Source organism: Entelurus aequoreus, linkage group LG03 (genome assembly GCF_033978785.1).
Source record: "Entelurus aequoreus isolate RoL-2023_Sb linkage group LG03, RoL_Eaeq_v1.1, whole genome shotgun sequence".
Lineage (NCBI taxonomy): Eukaryota > Metazoa > Chordata > Actinopteri > Syngnathiformes > Syngnathidae > Entelurus > Entelurus aequoreus.
In genome coordinates, this window is record NC_084733.1 from 77550818 (window position 1) to 77578370 (window position 27553).

Genomic DNA, 27553 nt, shown 5'->3' on the forward strand with positions numbered 1-27553 from the left:
ACTGTACTCCGGCTTCCTCCCACCTCCAAAGACATGCACCTGGGGATAGGTGATTGGCGACACTAAATGGTCCCGTGTGTGAATGTTGTCTGTCTATCTGTGTTGGCCCTGTGATGAGGTGGCGACTTGTCCAGGGTGTACCCCGCCTTCCACCCGAATGCAGCTGGGATAGGATCCAGCACCCCCCGCAACCCCGAAAGGGACAAGCAGTAGCAAATGGATGGATGGTAGTACTGCTTCATAAAACGGTGTATGTAGTATTGCTGATATATGCCATGTGTTTCATAATGACTCATTCCAGCGCAAAATAAACCATGCATGTTTTTGTGTAGTTAAGAAAGAAAAGTTTTCCTTGGATTATTCTGTTTGTCTTGAAGCTTGTTTAAGAGTAAAACGTGTAACAGTCATGTTGCAGCATTGACAATCGATTTGTTTTGCTGCACTTAAGCAGAGGCCTTGTGAAAAAACAAGCTGCATTTGACTGGTTTTCGAAATCACATGATGTGAAATTTGTCACATGACGCAGAGGTACCGCCCACCGCTTCACTGACGTTTTTTTTAGGAAAAAAAACAAAAGTTTGTCTGTGATTTGTCAAGTAAGAGATGCTGTAGATGAAGTTAGTCAGGAGAAGAGTTGAGGACCATTAAAGGAGGATGGCTCCTCTGCTCGTCGTCTCTGCCCTTTGCCTCTTTGGTGAGTCATTATTCCTACCATACAATACTTAGGAATACTTCAATTATTGTATTACAATTCAGATCGGATTTTAGACACTATATACATTTTTGTCATTATAGCGGGAATTAATACACGTGTTGCTTTTCCGCATTACTTATTTGTGCCTCAAACTCGTTATTCCTTGCAGGAATGTCGCATTTGTGGTTATGAACATGTCTTTCATTTGGCAGAAATGCAGCCTCGGATTAAAATCACATGACCCCCTCCTTCTGAATAAGTCCTTTTCTTGAGGAAGATGGCTCCTACTCATAGCTCCCAAGCACATGGCTAATGTGATTACTCACACAATGTGCCCTCTTGTCTTACTCATTTACTTCTTTAAGTTGGTTCTACGTTGGATGTTTGCACTACTGCTCTCTCAAGGTCGTTTATACTTCCTATTGTGTTGAAGATATGTGTCTCCTATATTCTTTTTTCAAATTTTAATTTCATTAGATTTGATATACATTGTTAGTATTAAAAATCATGTTCTCTTTCAATAGCTTCTGAGTCATGTGACTTATACAAACTGATTTCCACTTATCAGTAGTGCTGCCTTGCGATTAGGTGGCGATTTATCCAGGGTGTACCCCGCCCCGCCTTCCGCCCGAAGGCAGCTGGGATAGGCTCCAGCAACCCTCGCGACCCCGAAAGGGACAAGCGGTAGAAAATGGATGGATGGATCAGTAGTGCTGGGCAGCACGGTGGAGCAGTGGTTAGCGCACCGCGACCCCAAAAAGGGGAAAGCGGTAGAAATGGATGGATGGAGTAGTAGTACTAGCCTTTTAGTATCGTGCATAAATGTTCTTTTTTAAATTAGTTTTTTTATGTAACATTGAAAATTCTGTGATGAGGTGGCGACTTGTCCAGGGTGTACCCCGCCTTCCGCCCGATTGTAGCTAAGATAGGCTCCAGCGACCCCCCGCGACCCAAAAAGGGACAAGCGGTAGAAAATGGATGGATGGATGGATATTGAAAATTCATATGAAATACTATTAAACATTTTTTTTAAATAAAAAAAGTTTATACTACAAGCGCTGCTATCAAGTGAAATTAAAGTTCTAAGTCAAATAGCCTAGAATGAATTGGGGAAAAAACATCCATCCATCCATTTTCTACCGCTTGTCCCTTTGGATATAAATTGTTTTGAAACTCAAATTTGAAAATAAAAAAGGTGTGCATGATACTACAACACAAGCTCTGCTTGTATGAAGTGGAAATAAATTTCTTGGTCTCATGACTTAGAAGTTATTTTTTAAAAAGCCACAATTTTTATCATTAGAAAATGCTATTGTACTCTAAATTGAAGACAGGTGTGCATGATACTGCAAGGCTAACAGTACTTATGTCAAGTGGAATTAGGTTTCTATAAGTCACATGACAAAGAAGCTATTGAAAAAAACAACATAACTTAATAACTAATACAAAAAAATTATTTAAAAAAGATGTGCATCATACAAAGGATAGCAGTACCGTACTAAAATCAAGTGGAAACTAAGTTTCTAGATCACATGACCAGAAGCTGTTTAAAAAAAAAAAGCCATTACTTGTTAATATTTAAAAAATAATATAAAATCTTGTAAAAGTCAAATTTAAAACAAAAACGGCGTTGATGATATTGCATAGCTAGCACTACTAATATCAAGTGAAATGAAGTTCCAAGGTCACATGATTTAGAAGCTATTGGGAAAAAAAGCCAGGATTTGTAATATTAAAATTGTATATAAAACCCTAATATACTCAAATTCGAAAATAAAAGGGTGTGCATGCTACTACAAAGCTAGCACTACTAATATCAAGTGGAATTCACTTTCTATAGGTAACACGACCTAGACTATATTGAAAAAAGCCATGATTTTTCTGTTAGAATTTTTAATTAAACCCAAATAAACTTAGATTTGAAAAAAAAACATTAAAATATATACATTTTAACAAACTCTTTTCAACACAATAGTAGTTTATTGACGGTCCCTAAGTATAATAAGCGCGGCAGTTTTTGCAAGCTTCCGCACCATGAGAGAGTAGTCCGGGATGAACTGCCGCTTGAACTACAGAGGAGAATATCCAACATCCAACGAGAAACTAACATCATTGCGGTTTACTTATTTACCTGCTGGCCTCACCCTAACACTAACCCTATATTGAAGAGGTTTCATTCTATTGAAAAATATCAACATTGTAATAAAGTAGCTAGAGCTATGGTAGGGCTGGGCGATATATCAAATATACTCGATATATCGCGGGTTTGTCTCTGCGATATAGAAACTGACTACATCGTGAGTATTCGAGTATACGTTCTCACGCAGTTGCTTTTAGCTGCGGGCATTACATTACAGGCTTTTCTCACTCTTTCTTGTCTCTCCTTCTCACAAAGAGATAAAACAAGCGCACCTTCTTGCATACATCACATATTGTCGCGCGTGCAACGTCATACGCCCTCGCGGAGCAGAGAGGTAGCGGCATGGTAACGTTAACTGTGGCAGGTCGTGCTAGCGGAGCGGTGCGAGTGGTAATACGAGAGAGAGAAGGTGCGAATCTGGTAACAAATGGAGGAAGAAAAAATAATTCTCAAGAAAAACAGCACAGTGTCCATCGTCCGGCGGTGGTTTGGCTTCAAGCGGGAAGATGTTGAACAGACAACCGTAATATGTCAAGTATGCGGCAAAAGCGTTGCTACAAAAAGTAGCACCACTACTAATTTGTAGCTTCATTTGAAAAGTCACCCGCTAGAGAATAAGGAGTGCTTGAAACTCTGCATTTCAACTTCTCCGGCCGGTGCCACACCCAACAAAATGCCCAAGCAACCAGTACTGACCCAATTCAGCCTGGCGTCTTCCATTTCCACATCAACACCGTATGAAAAAAATAGTCAACAACAGAAGGAGATAACGTCCACAGTAACCTACCACATAGCGAAGGACATACACTATTTGATTTCCTATTATGCAGCTCATTTTTATTTTACAGTATTTGAAATATATTGTGTGACATCATGCACAAAAGTGCACTTTATTTGTTTTAAAATGTTGTAGTGGAGTTCTGTACAAAAAGTGCACTTTAATTTAGTGTTGTTTTGATATGTCATCTTAGTGACGTCATGCACAAAAGTGCACTAATAGCTTGTTTTAAAATGTCTCTGACAATCTTGCACTTTCTGTTTTGAAATTACATGAATATGTTTGCGCCACTGCTTAATAACTGTTTAATAAATACAGTTTTGGTAAATTGACTTAGTTGTGATTTCCCTCTCTGCATGAAAGTTTAAAATGAGCATATATTAATGAAGTATGAAGAAGAATGTTTTAATGTAGACACATAGAATCATCATACTGCTGTGATTATATGCATCAAGTGTTCATTCAAGGCTAAGGCAAAATATCGAGATATATATCGCGTATCGTGACATGGCCTAAAAATATCGAGATATTAACAAAAGGCCATATCGCCCAGCCCTAAGCTATGGCCTGAAACATGTCAGACCCTAAAAGGGACCTATGATGATTTAAATGTACATGTAACACACTTCCCTGTTGTGTAAACAATACATATTAGATATACTCTGGTGTAAACATTGCATAAATGTTGTTCCACTGTCACATTTATAACCTATTTTCTTTTGGTGTGTGGAGGCGTTCCCTTTTAATTGCAAATGAAACCCTCCATACACCATCCTCTACAAAATGATCCAAATGTATCTTTCGAAATATTTAAATATATATCTTGGAACACCGCTATTTTTTTTTAGACACAGTTAAAAATAAACTTCATAAACAATACAGAAATTTCCAGGCTATAAAGCGCACCTGTTTATAAGCCACAAACGCAAATGTTATTTTGTCCCTCACCACATTGCGCTTCAAATATTGTGGCTTCACCACATCCCAGATTTGTTGGGGATATATTTTTTAAAAGGAACCTATTATGCAAAACAAACTTTTCTTACCTATTGGTACATGTTTTTGTGTATTTGGGATCTGTTAATGTCCTGAAAATGTGAAATCAAACCATAGAGGCACGGCAGGGAGATCGATAAAACAATCTTGCCTTCCTTCATACTTCATCAAAGAGCCGTTTGGAATTTGCCCAATTTGTGACGTTTTTTCCAAGTGTGACGCCAGTGGATATCTCTAATGTATTGTAGAGATTTACGTGAAGCGCTTTGTGTGACTAGTCTGTAGTCAATAAGCTTCTTTTTCTCTATCCTCTTGTGGGGGCAGACTGGCCTGTACATTTCTCTCCATTTCTAATAAAAAATAGCGTATAGTTCTAACTTATATCTGTCAATATACTCCATATGGACGTGCTAAAAACAACAACATGGCTGACAGGGAGAAGACACAGTCGAAGTGGAGGCACGTAAATAAGACCACCTACAAAGCGGAGCATCCTGAAGAGACGGTCAGAAAGCGGTTTGAAGATGGTCTGTAAATTATAATCTATGCAAAATTTGGAACAAAGAACCAACATAACATGTTATGTAGCCTACAAGGAAGCATTTACAAGATATAAATAGCTAAATAAACTAAAAATATCAATACTACACTAGTATTAGCCAATAGGGGTGACCAAACCAATCAGTACCGTGGCCACTGATTGGCTCGGCCATGGGTAGCATTACTATATCAGATTAAGAGTGTAAAGGTGACTCAGGGTGTTATTCCATGTCTAGAGGGCTCTCATAAAGTTGAAGAATGTATCTAAACAGTCATAAACAGTTTTTTTGCTCTAACTATGAAAATATTTGATTTGTAATTAATGAATTCTCCTGTGCAGAAATGTATACATCACGGTCATGTCTGGAACCAATTAACAGCGATAAACGAGGAATGACTGTATTCTGGCCGCACACGTCTGTTAGCTGCAGGTGTACACACATTTACACAGGTATTAACAAGTCCAACACAAGACAGTGCCTGTAACACAGTATGCACTACACAGCCTACCGGAGAGTGACATCTTCTTCGGTGCCGCAGTTGAGGGGACTAAGGGTTGCATCGTCCGTTTTCTCTCTTTGGCCCTCTCTCTTTGGGCTTACACCTTCTTCATTGGCACGTGGTGGTATGGCCTTTCAGGGCCCGAGTTGTGGTGGCCTCCTGTCACATGCAGCGGCTCTTTTTCGTTTTTCGATGGCAAAGTCTTAGTTTTCGGCTTTGGGATTGTGTTGTGTGCATTTTGTCGTGTCTTGAGGAGGGTAAGTCCATAACACGTTAAATGGCTGACTGAATACTGTAACAGTGTGAGTGCATTTGATTTAATGTGAACACTTTCATTGGTCCACCGTGACTGGTTCATTGGTCTGATGTGACAAGGCTAAATTTATTGTCAGAATGTGAAGCTCGTGAACCCAGACAAAATCTTAAATTAGCCACAGCATTGTATTGTAGCTTATGGAATGTCAGTGTTATCGTGCGCATGCCACAATTAAATGAAAATAATACTTTACCCTACCATCTTTTGTCGTCCCTTAAATCATAGTAATGTTGTACTTTTGTATTTTTGAAAATAATGTCAAACAAACCCGGTTAGTATAATCACTTAAAGGGAAAGGGTAACACTTTCATTGCCTTTCAAACAGCGAAAAAATCCAAAATATCCTTCTAACACCTCAGAAAAAACCTGGTTCTTCAAGTACCACCATAATGCCCAACATTAGAATACAGTAGCATAGTATGCCTAAAGGCCTACTGAAACCCACTACTACCGACCACGCAGTCTGATAGTTTATATATCAATGATGAAATCTTAACATTGCAACACATGCCAATTCGTTATAAAGTGCAATTTTAAATTTCCGGCAAAACTTCCGGTTGAAAACACCTATGTATGATGACGTATGCGTGTGACGTCAATCGTTGAAACGGAAGTATTCGGACCCCATTGAATCCAATACAAAAAGCTCTGTTTTCATCTCAAAATTCCACAGTATTCTGGACATCTGTGTTGGTGAATCTTTTGCAATTTGTTTAATGAACAATGAAGACTGCAAAGAAGAAAGTTGTAGGTGGGATCGGTGAATTAGCGGCGGACTACAGCAACACAACCAGGAGGACTTTGAGATGGATAGCAGATGCGCTAGCCGCCGACCTCACCTTGACTTCCTCCGTCTCCGGGCCGCCGACCGCATCTATGATCGGGTGAAGTCCTTCGTCGCTCCGTCGATCGCTGGAACGCAGGTGAGCACGGGTGTTGATGAGCAGATGAGGGCTGGCGTAGGTGGATAGCTAATGTTTTTAGAATAGCTCTGTGAGGTCCCGTTGCTAAGTTAGCTTCAATGGCGTCGTTAGCAACAGCATTGTTAAGCTTCACCAGCCTGGAAAGCATTAACCGTGTATTTACATGTCCATGGTTTAATAGTATTGTTGATTTTCTGTCTATCCTTCCAGTCAGGGGTTTATTTTTTTTGTTTCTATCTGCATTTAAGCACGATGCTATCACGTTAGCTCCGTAGCTAAAGTGCTTCGCCGATGTATTGTCGTGGAGATAAAAGTCACTGTGAATGTCCATTTCGCGTTCTCGACTCTCATTTTCAAGAGGATATAGTATCCGAGGTGGTTTAAAATACAAATCCGTGATCCACAATAGAAAAAGGAAAAGTGTGGAATCCAATGAGCCCTAGCTTGTACCTAAGTTACGGTCAGAGCGAAAAAAGATACATCCTGGCGTCCTGCACTGCACTCTAATCCTTCACTCTCACTTTCCTCATCCACGAATCTTTCATCCTCGCTCAAATTAATAAGGTAATCGTCGCTTTCTCGGTCCGAATCGCTCTCGCTGCTGGTGTAAACAATGTGCAGATGTGAGGAGCTCTTTAACCTGTGACGTCACGCTACTTCCGGTACAGGCAAGGCTTTTTTTATCAGCGACCAAAAGTTGCAAACTTTATCGTCGATGTTCTCTACTAAATCCTTTCAGCAAAAATATGGCAATATCGCGAAATGATCAAGTTTGACACATAGAATGGATCTGCTATCCCCGTTTAAATAAGAAAATCTCATTTCAGTAGGCCTTTAAATTAGCCACAGCATTGTATTGTAGCTTATAGAATGTCAGTGTTATTGTGCGCATGCCACAATTAAATGAAAATAATACTTTACCGTACCGTCTTTTGTCGTCTCTTAAATCATAGTAATGTTGTACTTTTGTATTTTTGAAAATAATGTCAAACAAACCCGGTTAGTATAATCACTTAAAGGGAAAGGGTAACACTTTCATTGCCTTTCAAACAGTGAAAAAATCCAAAATATCCTTCTAACACCTCATAAAAAACCTGGCTCTTCAAGTACCACCATAATGCCCAACATTAGAATACAGTAGCATAGTATGCCTAAGTATTCATTAAAACAAGGAAGATGTTTTAATTAACATGTATATTTAATATGTTGGCCACTGTAACATTACACACAGTTTGAACAGTAACACTGTGTTAGAATATAGGACAATAAAACACTACTTTATTCAAGTCATTCTTTGGCGTACTGTTAGATGGAGCCTGTGTACCGTACCACAGTTTGAGAATCACTGCAGAAGTGAATAACATTGTTGAACGTCATAGTTGTGTTCAATTGTCCGTCCGGATCTATGGTGGTTAACGGAAGATTAGGATATTACCATTTTTTTTATTCTGGGGCAAGAAAATGTTTCATTTTCACTCATACAGCAAAAAACACGAACAAAAGTGCAAAACACATTTTTAAAAGCCATATTTGTGTTTGTTCCTATATGTGTTAGCAAGCCACTTCCTGGTTCACAGAGGATAATGGGAGTCGGACGTTACCTTTTCTTATTCAAGGCATTAATTGCACTTTCAAATAGCAAAAAGAGAAAATGAAAGTGAAAAATATGTTTTGTTTGTGTCCCTCTGTATGTTGGCTACTAGCTAGTACGCCGTGATTCATAAAACATTCTATGAATTGGACCATACCACAGGTTAAACAGCCAAACTAAAAAATTAATGACTAACAAAAGTGTAAACATTTTTTTTTTCTAGACTTAGGGCCACGTAAACGGTTTCATCACCTTTCCAACTGCAAAAACAACAATAAATCCATGTAACAAAAGTGAAAAATTATATATTTAATTTGTCCCTCCAAGTGTTAGTGAGCTACTTTCTGCTTCAAGGTAGATATTAGACTTAGACTTAGACTTCCTTTTATTGTCATTCAAATTTGAACTTTACAGTACAGATAAGAACAGCATTTAGTTGAATTAGCTCGCTGTAGTGCAGGATAAAAGAGCAATAAGGTGCAGATATAAATAAATAGATTATTGTACAGATAAATATATTGCACTTTTGCATATGCATCCACATTTATGGATGTATGTTATATTGTCTTTATATTCCAGCCAGTTAATCCCTTTTTGGGGGGAATTGAGGGGATTATATTATATTATATATATATATTATAAGGCGATTAAACTTTACTTTACATCCATCCATCCATCAATTTTCTACCGCTTGTGCCTTTACTTTACACTTTTTTTTTATTAAAGGGAAAGGGAAAATGTTTCAAACGGCAGAAAGAAAAACTGAATGTGATAAACATTGTTGCCTTTTGTTTGTTCCTTTTTTGTTAGCAACTGGTTCAAATATGATAATGTTGATAACATAATACATTACTTTTTTGGGGGGGAAGTTTAGAAACTTTGGGACTCTCACCACTTGCAATCTGGGGCAGGCAGTAACAGTTTAATTGTAACATAAATGCATCCCTTTTTATCGAAATTTGCACAAAATGCTCCAATTTAAAGGGTTCTTCCTCATCACTTACAAGCATTGTAGCAAAGTGCTGATATTGCTTCCCACTGACTAACAACTCTGGGAGCTACATGCATCCAAATATGTGGCGGAGAGCACCCTCAGCACCAGAATAACAGTGTGGCACAGAAAAATGCTATTCATTTTTACTCATATTTTAGTCATCCAAATTGATTTTGTTTTAATCGACTAAATTTAACAATGTAATTTCAGTCAACTGAAATTACAGTACATTTAGTCGACTTTAGTCCTTTGCTCATTCTCACCGGTGTAAGCATATTACAAGGTGGAACCTATTAAATGCATACAGTTTTGGTGAGAATTCCAACTTTCTTATCATCAAAAAGAAAAGCATCTGATTGGAACTCCTATGTAACTCACTTCCGACCCTTTCTCATGCGCTGTTTAAGAGCTGTGATTGGATACACAGTATTCCAAACTGGTCCCAATTAACTGATTAGACTTATGTCAATGTCAACATTTTTGTTTTGCTTTTATTCGTTGACTAAAATGTCAGTTAAATTCGTCATTGTCTTAGTCAACATGCATTTATTTTGATTATGATTATCGTCTCATTTTAGTCAAGGAAAATACCACTGATGGTCACACACACACACTAGGTGTGGTGAAATTACACTCTGCATTTGACCCATACCCTTGCCCCCCCCCCCCGGGAGGTGAGGGGAGCAGTAAGCAGCAGCAGGGGCCGCGCTCGGGAATCATTTGGGTGATTTAACCCCCAATTCCAACCCTTGATGCTGAGTGTCAAGCAAGGTGGTAATGGGTCCCAATTTTATAGTCTTTGGTATGACTCGGCCGGGGTTTGAAGTCACGACCTACCAATCTCGGGGCGGACACTCTAACCACTAGGCCACTGAGCAGGCTTGTTGACAATAATTAAAATAATAATAATTAAAATGATTAGCAGTGATGGGCAGTAGCTCGCTACAAGTAGCGACGCTACGTAGCTTAACTACATTTCGCAGTAGTGTGGCGGTAGCGTAGCGATTCCTGTATCTTTGCTATTTTTAGACCCCTGTACCGAGGAGCTGACATCAAAGGTACAAAGAAGGAAAATGGACTGCAACGCCAAATATGGAGATAATCCATGATGATTGGTTGGTGTACGTATGACAAAATACATAATTGGTTGTTTTACGAATGATGAGTCACGATTGGCTAAGGTTAATGCAAAACATTAGGGACTGGCCAATCCCAGGCAAGATAAGGCGGATCATCAAAACCAGGAAGCAAAATCCTGACAGACTGACACATGCACTTGCCACATGATGACGAGGGAGTCAGAGACAGAGAGAAGCTTCAAGCTGACAACTCAAAAAGAAAGAAACCTACTTGAAGATGGCAGAGGGATTTTCTGTGCAGATTTTTCCTTTAGTGATGAAGACCATGTCCAGGAAACCCACAATAATGTGTCTACTGTACACATTTATGTGTTTAGAGAAAACAACCTTCATTTTTAATTATTTACTCTGTAAACCAACCAACATCCAAACTGCTCTCGACATGTAACACAAATTTAAGAGGACACATTAAGGTGAAGGTTAAAAGTTCATGAAAAGTTTTACTGCACATAAACATTGTCATCCGTTCCCAAACAACACATTGTACTTTTTTGTCAAGATCTAGAAAGCTGCTGTTTTTATTTACTGTAAGCAAAAAAAAAAAAAGATTATAAGGGTGGGCCAAAGAAAAGGCAAACTAAAATAAATATATAATATATGTGGTGACTCCCAGAGGGAGTTTTAGGGTTTCCCCAGCTAAATGACAGATAGTTAATAGTAATGGACCCTTATTGGGTCCATTTGGTTCCATTTGTATAATCTGTTACATTAACGTTGATATTATGCATGTGGGCCCATTTGATAGGAATGCCATTAAACGAGGGTTTGTAGCTTAATGCATGTCAAACCAGGGGTCCTTGCAATTAAAAGGGGGGATGATAATCACTGCTATAATATCTGTAAATCTTCTCTTATGGGGGTCCCTGGTGTATATTTTCAAATGGGGGTCCGTGTAGCTTGCTACAATCCTCTGGGAATGACTTCTCCTGTATTTTAGCTACATTTCATCCAGAGTAAATAGTATCTTAGTTTACTGCATTTTCCAAGTAACATCACTAATTATTAGTCAACAAAATTAACATTGCCTCAACCCTTACCCAACTTCCCACACATGCATGAGAAACACTTACCTTGCACACCTGTGCCAACTGTGCTGAATGATTAAACAAATACATCTTGCTGTCGGGCCTGGCAGATGAAATAATATTTGGCTTGGTTGTCACTGTTCTATTGTAATAGCATGTCTAAAACACTACGTAAGATTAAATTCTCTTTCACAGAAGTCACCTTTTGGTCAAATGAATCATTGACTTCCCCGTCCATGTTAGACCAAACAAATAGTTATGTAGTCACAGTCACACCATATTTATGTTGTAGGCATGGTGCTGAGTCAGACCACACCCACTCCTGCGGCCCTTGCCAGCACCCTGGTGGAGAACGGCACTGCTGTGACGCCAACTCCCGCTCCTGTCAGCACCACCACCTCCAGCTGCTCTGCATTAAACACTTCCAACTGTGAGCCTTGTGCACCCGGATCACAGTACGACAATAGTAAGTTTATACTGTTTCTGTACATGTGTCATAATGTACTACTAAAGAGTGGAGGCTGAACCCTGCTTATCCACATCCTAAGGCACACTGCTCTGTGCATGCTGCACCGAGCCTGGGCTCTGTCTAGTTCCTGGAGCCTGTCTGCCATGCACTACTGGCTTCTACCAACCGCTGTCTGGACAACAGCAGTGCCTTCCATGCCGGCAGGGCTTCTACACAAAGTAGGATTGCTCGTGATTCTGCATTACTGTGCCACAAAGTCCAGTACTGTTTTTTTCTTCTTTTTTCCAATTTGTATTTTGTATTTAATCCAGCGCAGTGTTGAGAATTATTGTGTACAGTAGCCTATACAATTCATTTAAAATAATTTAAAAAAAGGGACAGTGTCTAATGCAGCGGTGTCCAAATGTTTTGCCCTGTGGGCTGCATTGGGCTAAAAAAAAAAATGTGGTCGAGGGCCGAAAGCCAACTGCATGTAAATTAAATATATATATATATATATATATATATATATATATATATATATATATATATATATATATATATATATATATATATATATATATATATATATATATATATATATATATATTCATATATATATATATATATATATATATATTCATATATATATATATATATATATATATATATATATATATATATATATATATATATATATATATATATATATATATATATTCATATATATATATATATATATATATTCATATATATATATATATATATATATATATATATATATATATATATATATATATATATATATATATATATATATTCATATATATATATATATATATATATATATATATACATATATATATATACATATACACATATACACACATATATATATATATATACATATATACATATATATATATATATATATACATACATATATATTTATATATATACACATACATATATATATATACACATACATATACTGTATATATATATATATATATATATATATATATATATACATATACACATATACACACACATATATATACATATATATACATATATATATATACACATACATATATATTTATATATATACACATACATATATATATATATACACATACATATACTGTATATATATATATATATATATATATATATATATATATATATACATATACACATATACACACACATATATATATACATATATATATATATATATATACACATACATATATATTTATATATATACACATACATATATATATATATATATATATATATATATATATATATATATACACACACATACATATACTGTATATATATATAATATATATATATATATATATATATATATATATATATATATATATATATATATATATATATATATATATATATATATATATATATATACATATGAAAACTATGTTAGCTAATTTTAACACAGTCATATAAAATACTTGATTAGTTTATATGACATTATTCTACATATTTTTGGGTGATAATAGTTTAGTTTGACGGTCAAAAAGACATTCTTTACTTGGCCTATCGGGCAGTTACTTCATTTATTATTGAGCCTACAAACATGGACCGAGATATAAAATTGTGTTGATTGTGTTCGATAAATTTAGGTATTACAAATAAATATTTAATTTTTGTTAGATTACACATGATTGATATGGTTGATTTACCATGAAATTGGAAAGATATGTTGTAATCGTGAAAAATACATGACAGAATAACCACCTAGCCCAATGAGTATAGGTTGCCAAATGTACCAATCACACTTTTCTATACGATATATTTGGATTATTTAGCTCACTTTTCTCACATTTATAGTACTTTTTTCACATTTACAAATTTTTTTCACATTTAGCTCAATTTCTTCATATTTGAGGTAAAAATTAAATGGTGAATCCAAATGTTATATCTAAATGTAAATGTTACATCTAAATCTAAATGTTAAATCTGAATGTCAAATATACATGTTAAATATAAATGTTGACTATAAATGTTTAATTTTAAAGAATTAATTTTAAATACAAAAATCTAAATCATTAATGCATAATATAAATATAATATTTAGAATATTTAATTATAAATGAATATAAATTTTTTTAAATATAACTTTTAAATATAAATGGAAAATGTTGAATATAAATATGTTAAATCCAAATGCTGAATCCAAATTTCAAAACTAAGTGTTGAGTTTAAATGTTAAATCTAATTATAAATGCCATCCATCCATCCATCTTCTTCCGCTTATCAGAGGTTGGGTCGCGGGGGCAGCAGCCTAAGCAGGGAAGCCCAGACTTTCCTCTCCCCAGCCACGTCGTCCAGCTCTTCCCGGGGGATCCCGAGGCGTTCCCAGGCCAGCTGGGAGACATAGTCTTCCCAACATGTCCTGGGTCTTCCCCGTGGCCTCCTACCGGTTGGACGTACCTTAAACACCTCCCTAGGGAGGCGTTCGGGTGGCATCCTGACCAGATGCCCGAACCACCTCATCTGGCTCCTCTCGATGTGGAGGATCAACGATTTTACTTTGAGCTCCCCCCGGATGGCAGAGCTTCTCACCCTATCTCTAAGGGAGAGCCCCGCCACCTGGCGGAGGAAACTCATTTCGGCCGCTTGCACCCGTGATCTTGTCCTTTCGGTCATAACCCAAAGCTCATGACCATAGGTGAGGATGGGAACGTAGATCAACCGGTTAATTGAGAGCTTTGCCTTCCGGCTCAGCTCCTTCTTCACTACAACGGATCGATACAGCGTCTGCAATACTGAAGACGCTGCACCGATCCGCCTGTCGATCTCACGATCCACTCTTCCCTCACTCGTGAACAAGACTCCGAGGTACTTGAACTCCTCCACTTGGGGCAGGGTCTCCTCCCCAACCCAGAGATGGCACTCCACTCTTTTCTGGGCAAGAACCATGGACTCGGACTTGGAGGTGCTGATTCTCATCCCAGTCGCTTCAGACTCGGCTGCGAACCAATCCAGTGAGAGCTGAAGATCCTGGTCAGATGAAGCCATCAGGACCACATCATCTGCAAAAAGCAGAGACCTAATCCTGCAGCCACCAAACCGGATCCCCTCAACGCCTTGACTGCGCCTAGAAATTCTGTCCATAAAAGTTATGAACATAATCGGTGACAAAGGGCAGCCTTGGCGGAGTCCAACCCTCACTGGAAACGTGTCCGACTTACTGCCGGCAATGCGGACCAAACTCTGACACTGATCGTACAGGGAGCGGACCGCCACAATCAGACAGTCCGATACCCCATACTCTCTGAGCACTCCCCACAGGACTTCCCGAGGGACACGGTCGAATGCCTTCTCCAAGTCCACAAAGCACATGTAGACTGGTTGGGCAAACTCCCATGCACCCTCAAGGACCCTGCCGAGAGTATAGAGCTAGTCCACAGTTCCACGACCAGGACGAAAACCACACTGTTCCTCCTGAATCCGAGGTTCGACTATCCGGCGTAGCCTCCTCTCCAGTACACATGAATAGACCTTACCGGGAAGGCTGAGGAGTGTGATCCCACGATAGTTGGAACACACCCTCCGGTTCCCCTTCTTAAAGAAAGGAACCCCCACCGTAGTCTGCCAATCCAGAGGTACCGCCCCCGATGTCCACGCGATGCTGCAGAGTCTTGTCAACCAAGACAGCCCCATGGCATCCAGAGCCTTAAGGAACTCCGGGCGGATCTCATCCACCCCCGGGGCCTTGCTACCGAGGAGATTTTTAACTACCTCAGCAACCTCAGCCCCAGAAATAGGATAGATTCCCCAGGCACTGCTTCCTCATAGGAAGACATGTTGGTTGGATTGAGGAGGTCTTCGAAGTATTCCCTTCACCGATCCACAACATCCGCAGTCGAGGTCAGCAGAACACCATTTTCCCCATACACGGTGTTGACAGTGCACTGCTTCCCCTTCCTGAGGCGGCGGATGGTGGTCCAGAATCGCTTCGAAGCCGTCCGGAAGTCGTTTTCCATGGCTTCCCCGAACTCCTCCCATGTCCAAGTTTTTGCCTCCACGACCGCTGAAGCCGCACACTGCTTGGCCTGTCGGTACCTGTCCGCTGCCTCCGGATCCTATGAGCCAAAAGAACCCAATAGGACTCTTTCTTCAGCTTGACGGCATCCCTCACCGCTGGTATCCACCAACGGGTTCTAGGATTACCGCCACAACAGGCATCAACTACCTAGCGGCCACAGCTCCAATCAGCCGCCTCGACAATAGAGGTGCGGAACATGGTCCACTCGGACTCAATGTCCAGCACCTCCCTCGTGACATGTTCAAAGTTTTTCCGAAGGTGGGAATTGAAACTCTCTCTGATAGGATACTCTGCCAGACGTTCCCAGCAGACCCTCACAATGCGTTTAGGTCTGCCAGGTCTGTCCGGCATCCTCCCCCACCATCGCAGCCAACTCACCACTAGGTGGTGATCGGTAGAAAGCTCCGCCCCTCTCTTCAACCGAGTGTCCAAAACATGAGGCCGCAATCAATCAATCAATCAATGTTTATTTATATAGCCCTAAATCACAAGTGTCTCAAAGGGCTGTACAAGCCACAACGACATCCTCGGTACAGAGCCCACATACGGGCAAGGAAAACTCACCCCAGTGGGACGTCAATGTGAATGACTATGAGAAACCTTGGAGAGGACCGCATATGTGGGTACCCCCCCCTCTAGGGGAGACCGAAAGCAATGGATGTTGAGTGGGTCTGACATAATATTGTGAAAGTCCAACACATCAGCGAAAGTCCAGTCCATGGTGGGGCCAGCAGGAACCATCCCGAGCGGAGACGGGTCAGCAGCGTAGAGATGTCCACATCCGATGAACAGGCTAGCGGTCCACCCCGGAGCAGAGTAGAAAAGAAAAGAAAAGAAACGGCAGATCAACTGGTCTAAAAAGGGAGTCTATTTAAAGGCTAGAGTATACAAATGAGTTTTAAGATGAGACTTAAATGCTTCTACTGAGGTAGCATCTCTAACTTTTACCAAATCTGATGACACAACTACAAAGGCGATCATGGAACTGCGGCCTAGGTTGTCCTGGTGCCAAGTGCACATATGGACACCCTTATGTTTGAACATGGTGTTTGTTATGGACAATCTGTGACGAGCACAAAAGTCCAATAACAAAACACCACTCGGGTTCAGATCCGGGCGGCCATTCTTCCCAATCACGCCTCTCCAGGTTTCACTGTCGTTGCCAACATGAGCGTTGAAGTCCCCCAGTAGGACAAGGGAATCACCCGAGGGAGCACTTTCCAGTAGTGGTGAGCCCATTGGAGGGGGGACCCACGTTGCCTCTTTGGGCTGTGCCCGGCCTGGCCCCATGGGGACAGGCCCGGCCACCAGGCGCTCGCCATCGTTATAATATAATTATAAATGTTACATTTTAAATCTAAATGTTAATCTAATTAAGTGTTAAATCTAAATCTAAATGTTAAATTTAAAACTAAATATTATTAAATATTATTGTTGAATGTAAATGTAAATGTTAAGTATGAATATACTGTAAATGTTAAGTATGAATGGTAAATATTTACCTAAATGTTAAACCTAAATGTCTCGCAAAGCGTAAAGCCGAATATTTAAACAATGAGCAGATACCCACTGTGCCTTTCAGCGTGTAAAGACAAGCCCACATATCTGACTGCGAGATATGGAAGTGGATGTGCATTCAGGAGAAAGAATGAAGATGGAAGATGGAAAAGCAACACATATGAGACTGTAGCATTTATATTTATATTTAACATGTAGATTTAATAATCATATTGAATATTTTGATTTAACTTTAAGATGTAATATGTAGATTCACCATTATTATTCACCATTTCATTCCTAACTCAAATGTGAAGAAAATTAGCTTGATGTGAGAAAAGTAATAAGATTGTGAGAACAGTGATAAAATTGTGATCTAATTTTTACATTCGGCACCCCATAAAACAGTACTATATGACTCATAGGTTGTAATGCATTGCTGTTGTTCCCAGTGTTGGGACTAACGCGTTACAAAGTAACGCGTTACTGTAACGCCGTTAGTTTCGGCGGTAACTAGTAATCTAACGCGTTATTTTTTATATTCAGTAACTCAGTTACTGTTACTACATGATGCGTTACTGCGTTATTTTACGTTATTTTTATGTAGTATTGGCTAGAAACTGAAGATCTGAGTGTGTTTTGTGGCAGCGCTGCGGTGGAAAAGAAAGGGCGTACGTGCTTTGTGTGGGTGGGGGCGGGGGGCGGGGGGGGGGGACTCCCATACCGTAGTTGAGGAGCGCAGGGGAGACGTTCCTTCGAGGCTAACAACCTTCACTTTACCCGGAAGTGAGCTTTACAGCTGAGGGTGAATGACGAGCCCGGCGGTTTGTTGCAACTTTGTGACTTTATTGCACGCAGCTATCCACCAAGCTAGAGAGAGCACCTGCAAGCACTCACTGTCGCCGGTCCCTCACTTCTCTCGCCCACTCACTCACTGACGTCCCTCACCCACACACTGTCATATCTTAAAGGGCCACACACACACACACACGCACACACATAAACGCTACTATCATAACAACTAACAAGACATCAAGGCGAAGCCGAGAGTCGATTTTTTTAACAAGGAGAAATTCTCAATACTTTTCTTTTGTCGAGCACAAAGAAAATAACATTTTAGTTAAATGTAAGTTGTGTCTTGGATCAAAGATCCTATCTACTTCAAGTTCAAGTTAAAGTGCCATTATGTTGCAGCTATTTAAAATAGTTGTGTCAATTTGTTCTGGCCAGAAACAAATTGGCCTTTGAAACATATCTTTGTCTTTGTGTGTTGTATGTAGACCACATTGCTTAGCAGAGTTCAGTGATGTAAATGCATGTCAAGTTGATCAACACATTGTATTATTCTCCAGTGCAATAACAGTACTGAAATGAAGGCTGAAGGGCATTAATGGGAGCTTTTAAAAAAGAAAAGAAAAAAAGAAGTAACTAAATAGTTACTTTTCAAAGTAACGCATTACTTTTTGGTGTAAGTAACTGAGTTAGTAACTGAGTTACTTTTGAAATGAAGTAACTAGTAACTATAACTCATTACTGGTTTTCAGTAACTAACCCAACACTGGTTGTTCCTGTTGTACAGTTTCACTGGAAGTCCATTGTGTCTTCCCTGCCTTCCTGGGTCCTTTAACAACAACACTGGAGCAGACCGATGTTCAAGTTGCTCCCCAGGTGGGATTTTTGATCCAAAAGTGTATTCCAATGTTTTAAAATGCAGTTTTGTGCTAGCTGTAATTGTACCCCTTTTAGGTTTCTTCTCATCACTGCACAGTTCCACTTCCTGTTCACCGTGTGCACAAGGGAGTTTTTGCAAGTAGGTTGCCGATCCTAATGTCGCTGCCTTTTAAAATGTAAAAATGAGTGTGAAGATCGGCCTCAGTGCTTCACAGTTAAGAGCATCACATGCTTTCAATATGCAGTGATGGGCAGTAACAATCTACATGTAGCTAAGCTACGTAGCTTAACTACATTTTCCAGTAGCTTGGCGGTAGCCTAGCTACTTTTTTAACTAGTAGCTTGTTCTTTAGCTTAGCTACTTTTACACCCATGTAACTAGGTAGCTTATATCAAAGGTACAAGCTACAAAGAGAAAAAATGGAGTGTGAATCCAGGCCCCAAAAAATATGGAGAAAGTACAATGACCTGGATAAATGAGAACATCCAGACATACGGAGAAAATCCATGATGATTGGTTGGTGTTTGTATGATGAGTCCCAATTGGCTAGGGTTAGGGCGAAACATTACGGACTGGCCAATCAGAGGCAAGATAAGGCAGGTCATCGAAACCAGGAAGCAAAATCATAACAGACACTCACTCATGTCACATGACGCTGAAGGAGTTGGAGACAGAGGGACGCGTCAAGCTGACCACTCAAAAAAAAAACATACTTGAAAATGGCAGTGTGATTCTCTCCCGCAGATTAGATTTTTCATTTAGTGATGAAGACGATGTCAAGGAAACCCACAACAATGCGTGTTCTTGACCACATTTAGACAAATGTATGTGTTTGAAGAAAACAATGCCCAATACCTTAGTTTTTAGTTGTTTAAAATCATAACTGCTCTATCCTCTAAAGAAGTGGTTCTCAACCTTTTTTCAGTGATGTACCCCCTGTGAACATTTTTTTAATTCAAGTACCCCCTAATCAGAGCAAAGCATTTTTGGTTGAAAAAAAGAGATAAAGAAGTAAAATACAGCACTATGTCATCAGTTTCTGATTTATTGTATAACAGTGCAAAATATTGCTCATTTGTTGTGGTCTTTCTTGAACTATTTGGAAAAAAAGATATAAAAATAACTAAAAACTTGTTAGAAAATAAACAAGTGATTCAATTATAAATAAAGATTTCCACACATAGAAGTAATCATCAACTTAAAGTGCCCTCTTTGGGGATTGTAATAGAGATCCATCTGGATTCATGAACTTAATTCTAAACATTTCTTCACAAAAAAAGAAATCTTTAACATCAATATTTATGGAACAAGTCCACAAAAAATCTAGCTGTCAACACTGAATATTGCCTTTTTGCATTTCTTTTCACAGTTCTTTTTGACAGACATTAAAAAAAAATCTCACGTACCCCTTGCCATACCTTCAAGTACCCCCAGGGGTACGCGTACCCCCATTTGAGAACCACTGCTCTAAAGGTTTAGTTGGCCACATGCGTGGACAGCACCTTTTAGCTCTTATTTCCAAAATTGTGTATAGTACTGAATTGGGGTCTTATAGCCGCTTATGTGGACACTTATACTGCCATCTGGTGGTGTCAGAAGAGTATAACATACAATGGAATTTGAAAAAAAAGTGTAAAAATAAGAATTAGCATGTCACTAAACATGAAGTACACGGTTGTGTACTTATGGACTAAGTACATCATATCAAAAGATGATTCTTAGTTTTTATTCTAATTAGGGTCCAATAAGCCCAAATAGCAAAGAGAGACAAAAAAAAAGTGTGTAAACAAACAGCTTGGGCCTTAAGAGGTTATTCATCTAAGACGTCCAACACAAATTTAGGAACACACATTAAGGTGAGTTGAGTTCATGACAAGTTTTACTGCACATAACTATTACCAACTGTTCCAAAAACAACACACAAGGCATTGATGTTTTTGTCATAATACAAATAGAGAAAATGAATAACATTATGGAGGTGGGCCAAAGACAAGGCAAACTAAAATAAATACATACAGTGGGGTGCGTAGACCCCTAGAGGTTGCTGTAGGACAGTGGCCCCCAACCACCGGGCCGCACAAGAAATAAAAAATATATATATATTATTTTTTAATTTTTTTATTAAATTAACATAAAAAACACAATGTATACATTATATATCAATATAGATCAATACAGTCTGCAGGAATACAGTCCGTAAGCACACATGATTGTATTTCTTTATGACCAAAAAATACCCGCCCGCCCCCCGGTCCGTGGGACAAATTTTCAAGTGTTGACCGGTCCGCAGCTACAAAAAGGTTGGGGACCACTGCTGTAGGGTGTCCTCAGCTAAATGACAGATAGTTAATAGTAATGGACCATTGGGTCCGTTTGTACACTCTCAGTTATACATGTGGCCCATAGCTATACATTTTGTTAAATGTAGCTTTGATGTAGCAAGCTACTTTTGCCGTGTAACTTGTAGTGTAGCTTGCTACAATTCTCCGGATATAGCATCCCCTGTAGCTTAGCTACATTTAATCGAGAGTAACTTGTAGCTTAGCTAACTACGTTTTCCAAGTAGCTTGCCCATCACTGTCAATATGCCTGAAATAGCTTCTTAGGGAACACACCCGAACGTGTCCTGAGTTCTCTACTCTTCAGAGTATTTGATCAACAATCCTAAACATGTTTCTTCTCCCCCAACCTGACAGCTCCTCTGGTTGCTCCCTGTGTCAGATCTGTCCTGGAGGGTCAGAAGCGCTCCAGTCTGCAGCTAAAGAGTGCACACAATGTCGGCCAGGTATGGTTTAAAACAACACGGCTCTCATTGGTCCTGCATAAATATACTGGTGATGTGCTTTTGGACAGGCATGCACAAGCCTCGCCATCAGACGATGTGTCAGATCTGCAGCAGTGGATCCTTCCAGATTCACTGGGGCCAAGAAAACTGTGACGTCTGCCCAGAGAACCACTACTGTCCAGTAAGTACTTCACACAGTCTACCACATTAACATCTTCTGCACAATGCAATGAGATCCAATACAAGAGCAAAAATACTGCTCTTTAGCAAGAAATAGAAATACCTCAGTGAATCCCGCTGCACATCCAATCTTCAAAGTTTTTTTTATTATAATTTTCCATTCATGCAAGACATAAAGAATAATCTACATACTGTACCTGTGCCCTGTAATTGTCTGGTGACCAATCCAGGATGCCCCTGCTTCTCCCACAAAGTCACCTGACATCCTAATGAGTACAAACGGTATAGGAAATAAATGACATATATAATTACAGAATATTTGTTTTGGGAAAAAAACTGATCTTCGATTTACACGCACAGAATCATAAGAGATATATGATATCAAAATTATATAAAAAATATATAATAGGGGGGAATCACACTACAACTCACATTTTGATTCCGATTCATTGGATGAGGATTTGATTCTGAATCAATTCTTGATACGACTCTCGATTCCAACCAATTCTCGCAATATATTATTTTGTATAAAATAATAAAAAAAACGTTTTCAAAACAGGTTAGAGGTTACAAAAGCGCCTCTTGGTTGCTGATGTGTGACATATATGCGCAGCGAGTAAGCATGAAGATAGCCTAAAAAAACATATATTTGAAATTTATAATGATTTTTTTTATTATTATTTTGATTTATTCTTGAAAATCTTAAATTTAGAATCTAAATAAATAACATTCGTATGCATATCGATTTTTTGGAGCACTCCTCATATGTATACTGAACAAAAATATAACCGCAACACTTTTGTTATTGCACCCATTTTTCAAGAGTTCAGTTCAGTTCAGTTCAGTTCATTTGTTTATTTCATTCATAAAAAATCAAACAAAGGAATACAATAAAAATAAATAAATCAACCTAACATTAAAGTAAAATATGAATGAAAAGGAGCAGAAAGAAGTTAAAAACTTATAATATATGCCTCCTATTTTTACAAATACAACAATTGACTTTCAATGTTGGCGACTACTAAACCATATTTTCATTTTACAACGATTAAACTAATAATGAAGAAATAATTATTTAATAATAATTTTATAATAATAATTATCAGTCCTATATTTTCATCATAGGATTTTTTTTTTTTTAATAAGAAAGAGATTTACACAGTTTTATTCCACTGTAAAGTTTGTTCCATAAACTAACACCTCTGATTGAAATTACTTCTTTCCATTTACAAATGTTCTAAATCTAGATTTATTAAAGATTTCTGGTCCCTAAAAATCATAATTACTTTCTCTTTTTACAAATCTGTTTTGAATGTTGTTTGGTAGAATTGTTGCATGTACATGATTTTTAGGATATTATACTCTGCCAGTTCATGAAATTTTAATACATTTACTGTTTGAATATTGGGTTTGTGGGTTCCCTGTATGCATTGCAGCATTACAGCTCTTTTGTGCAGAAGGAAGATTGGATTTAGATATGTTTTACAGGGACTATCCCACACTTCAAAACAGTATGTTAGATATGGAACAATCAGTGAAGTATACTAAATATACAATGCTTTTTGATTTAGCAATTCCTTCACTTTGTGTAAAATAGCAAATCGTTTTAGATACTTTAGCCTTTGTATCATTAATATGTAAATTTCCATGACAAATGTTCATCAATCATATCACCCAAGAACGTAATCTCTTGTGTTCTTTGAATCTCAACTTCCTCGACATATGAGCCATCCACACTTTTCCTACTACTGCAAACAATCAGAAATATTGTTTTACCAGTATTCAAGGATAATCTATTAACATCAAACCATTTTAAAATTTTAATGAATTCATTTTCAACCACCTCTAACACATCTGTAATATTTTGTCCTGAATAAAATAGGGTTGTGTTGTCCGCAAATAAAATACACTTAAACAGTTTGGAAACCATGGTAATATCATTGACGTACATGAGAAACAGTATTGGTCTAAGGACTGATCCTTGTGGTAGACTTCCAATTATTAACTTCCACAAACTGTTTTCTGTTCTCTGAACTCAAAGAGCTAAAACGTTTACAATATACACGGAAGACCTACTCCTCTCAAATGTTCACAAAATCTGTGTTAGTGAGCATTTTTTCTTTGCTAAAATAATCCATCCCACCTCACAAGTGTGGCATATCAAGATGCTGATTAAACAGCATGGTTATTGCACAGGTCTGCCTTAGGCTGACCACGACAAAAGGCCACTCTGAAATGTGCAGTTTTGCTTTATCGAGGGTCTGGGGGGTCAGAAATGCAGTCAGTATCTGGTGTGACTACCATCTGCCTCACACAGTGCAACACATCTCCTTCACATAGAGTTGATTAAATTGTTGATTGTGGCCTGTGGAATGTTGGTCCACTCCTCTTCAATGGCTGTGCCAAGTTGCTGGATATTGGCAGGAACTTGAACACGCTGTCGCATACTCCGATCCACAGCATCCCAAACATGCTCAATGGGTGACATGTCCGGTGGCTATGCTGGCCATGCAAGAACTGGGAGGTTTTCAGCATCCAGGAATTGTGCAGATCCTTGCAACATGGGCCATGCATTGTCATGCTGCAACATGAGGTGATGGTCTCGGGTGAATGGCACAACAATGGGCCTCAGGATCTCGTCACGGTATCTCTGTGCATTCAAAATGCCATCAAAAAATGCACTTGCGTTTGTTTTCCATAACATAACCCCGCCCCCACTATGGGCCACTCGATTCACAACGTTGACATCAGCAAAGCGTTCTCCCACACGACGCCACACACGCTGTCTGCCATCTGTCCTGATCAGTGAAAACTAGAATTCATCCGTGAAGAGAACACCTCTCCAACATGCCAGACGCCATCGAATGTGAGCATTTGCACACTCAAGTTGGTTACGACGACGAACTGCAGTCAGGTTGATTGAGACCTCGATGAGGGCGACGAGCATGTAGCTGAGCTTCCCTGAGACGGTTTCTCAGTTTGTGCAGAAATTGTTTGGTTATGCAAACTAATTGTTGCAGCAGCTGTCTGGGTGGCTGGTCTCAGACGATCATGGAAGTGCACCTGCTGGATGTGGAGGCCCTGGGCTGGTGTGGTTACACGTGGTCAGCGTTTGTGAGGCCGGTTGGATGTACTGCCAAATTTTTCGAAACACCTTAGGAGACAGCTTATGGTATAAAAATGAACATTCATGTCAGGCACAAAAGCGGTGGACATTCCTGCTGTCAGCATGCCAACTGCACACTTCCTACAAAACTTGCGACATCTGTGGCATTGTGCTGTGTGATAAAACTGCACATTTCAGAGTGGCCTTTTATTGTGGGCAGCCTAAGGCAGACCTGTGCAATAATCATGCTGTTTCATCAGTATCTTGATATGCCACACCTGTGAGGTGGGATGGATTATCTTGGAAAAGAAGAAATGTTCACTAACACAGATTTAGACAGATTTGTGAACAATTTTTGAGAGGAATAGATATTTTGTGTATAAAGTCAAAGTTATACTCATAAAAAATGGGAGCAAAAACTAAAGTGTTGCGTTTACATTTTTGTTCAGTGTAATATACAAATGTTTATTTGAAATGTTTTTCATAACACATTTTTTTTTACATTATTTAAATATATTTGTATTTCATTGTAGTTATTTTTTATACATAAAAAATACAATTGTGTTATAATATGTAATACACCTATAACAGCTTGTACAACAGTTCCTGTATTGGTAACTCATATTAAAAAATGTTTATTGTACAGTGGAATCTTAAAAGTCGCAACAACCCCAAAGTGGTAGCATATTTAATTTTGGTGGAAAGTCTTTGTCAAGACATCACAGAAGGTTAACAGAAAAGAGGACCAAGTGTGATGGTAAACATAGAGCTATACCTAGACTCGCGTAGAAATGCTCTCGGATTGTTTCAACCAAAACAGAGCATTAGCAATTTTGAGATGGCCGAATTTCAATCGGGCCTACTGTTGCCATTCAAAGTGTGGCTGAAAAAGTTTACTTATTAACCTTTCCAGAGTCCAGACGTGAATCCCATCCGTTGCCCCAGCGATGCCTTCTGTCCTCAGGGAAGCTTGGCCCCAGGTTACTGCATGGAAACGTTCTTTCGCAAAGCGGGGGACACTTGTGAATTAGCCCCCGTCACCATCGCTTTGTTGGTTATTGGAGGCGGAGGTACGTACAACAGGAAGCTGCATAGTTTTGTTAAAGGCGGAAATAAGAATCTTGTGTGTGTCACGCTGTCATTATTAGTGGATCCTGATTGCATCCTTATGTTTTGCATCCAGTGGCCCTGCTCTTCATTATTCTAATGGTTCTGCGCAAAATGAGAGACACTGATGGGGAGCTGAGTGTGTCCCGAGCACCATTGTTACGTAAAGAGAGGCCTCAAGGCCGCTACTATGGGATTCCAGGTGATACAGAGCCTGTGTATGCTGGCTGGTGAAAGGACGCACAACAGCAAGTGAAGACTGACAAACATTAATGCCTTGGAGTTATAAAATACATGTTGGCCCTCGTGTGAAATATTGTACGTTCACGTCAAACACTGTCCTTTTGTAAGCAAGTTTATTGGATTAGCAGCGTTATGCTGGAGAAGATGCGTGCCAGGACTCAGTGGGAGCCGTTTTGCTCTTATGAAAAGCACTTTTTACTGGAATAATTGATTCACTTTGCACTCATGTGTTTGTCTGGCTGTAGACTCGTGCATGCATTCGCCAGCTCGTTCCTTAATTAATGAACACTATGACTTGTTTTCAATTTGGTTGTTACGCTACGTTTTTTTCACCGTTTTTTTTTTTTTTTTAAAGATTATGTTTTAAAAATAAATATAGGTTAGAACCTGACTATACTGTTCCCACTACATGTTGTATACTTCCGTAGATAACAAGAAGGCCAAACTCGGGTTTCACGAGCCAAGATCAGAGTGTCTTGCTCCCTTTATTGTTGACAGATGCACCTGATGACCCTTTTACGACTCACAAAATCAAACTGCAAAAACTGTATATATATATTACATACATACATATATATACATATGTATTTAAATATGTGTATATATACACATATGTATATGTATACATACATATGTATATATATGCATAGGTATATATACACATATATACACATACGTATATATATATAAATATGTGTACATATATACATTAATGTGTATACACACATATATATATATATATATATATACACACACACACATACATACAGTCGTGGTCAAAAGTTTACATACAC

At 38.8% G+C, this 27553-nt stretch overlaps 1 protein-coding gene across 1 annotated transcript; it reads left to right on the forward strand.

Annotated features, from left to right (window-relative positions):
• The first annotated feature begins 518 nt into the window (after window positions 1-518).
• Window positions 519-27150, forward strand: LOC133645797 (multiple epidermal growth factor-like domains protein 9). The gene is made up of 9 exons (XM_062040670.1): window positions 519-694; window positions 11930-12103; window positions 12186-12324; window positions 19246-19334; window positions 19413-19476; window positions 22035-22123; window positions 22192-22304; window positions 26323-26479; window positions 26593-27150. The coding sequence occupies exons 1-9, from the start codon at window positions 655-657 to the stop codon at window positions 26748-26750; spliced, it is 1023 nt and encodes a 340-aa protein (XP_061896654.1). The 5' UTR covers window positions 519-654; the 3' UTR covers window positions 26751-27150.
• Window positions 27151-27553: the final 403 nt, after the last annotated feature.

Bases quoted from the DNA above. Each gene is read 5' to 3' on its own strand.
- LOC133645797 (XM_062040670.1), top strand. From the start codon at position 655: ATGGCTCCTCTGCTCGTCGTCTCTGCCCTTTGCCTCTTTG. The intron at 695-11,929 runs GTGAGTCATTAT...TTTATGTTGTAG, and splicing joins CTCTGCCCTTTGCCTCTTTG to GCATGGTGCTGAGTCAGACC. The intron at 12,104-12,185 runs GTAAGTTTATAC...CCACATCCTAAG, and splicing joins CGGATCACAGTACGACAATA to GCACACTGCTCTGTGCATGC.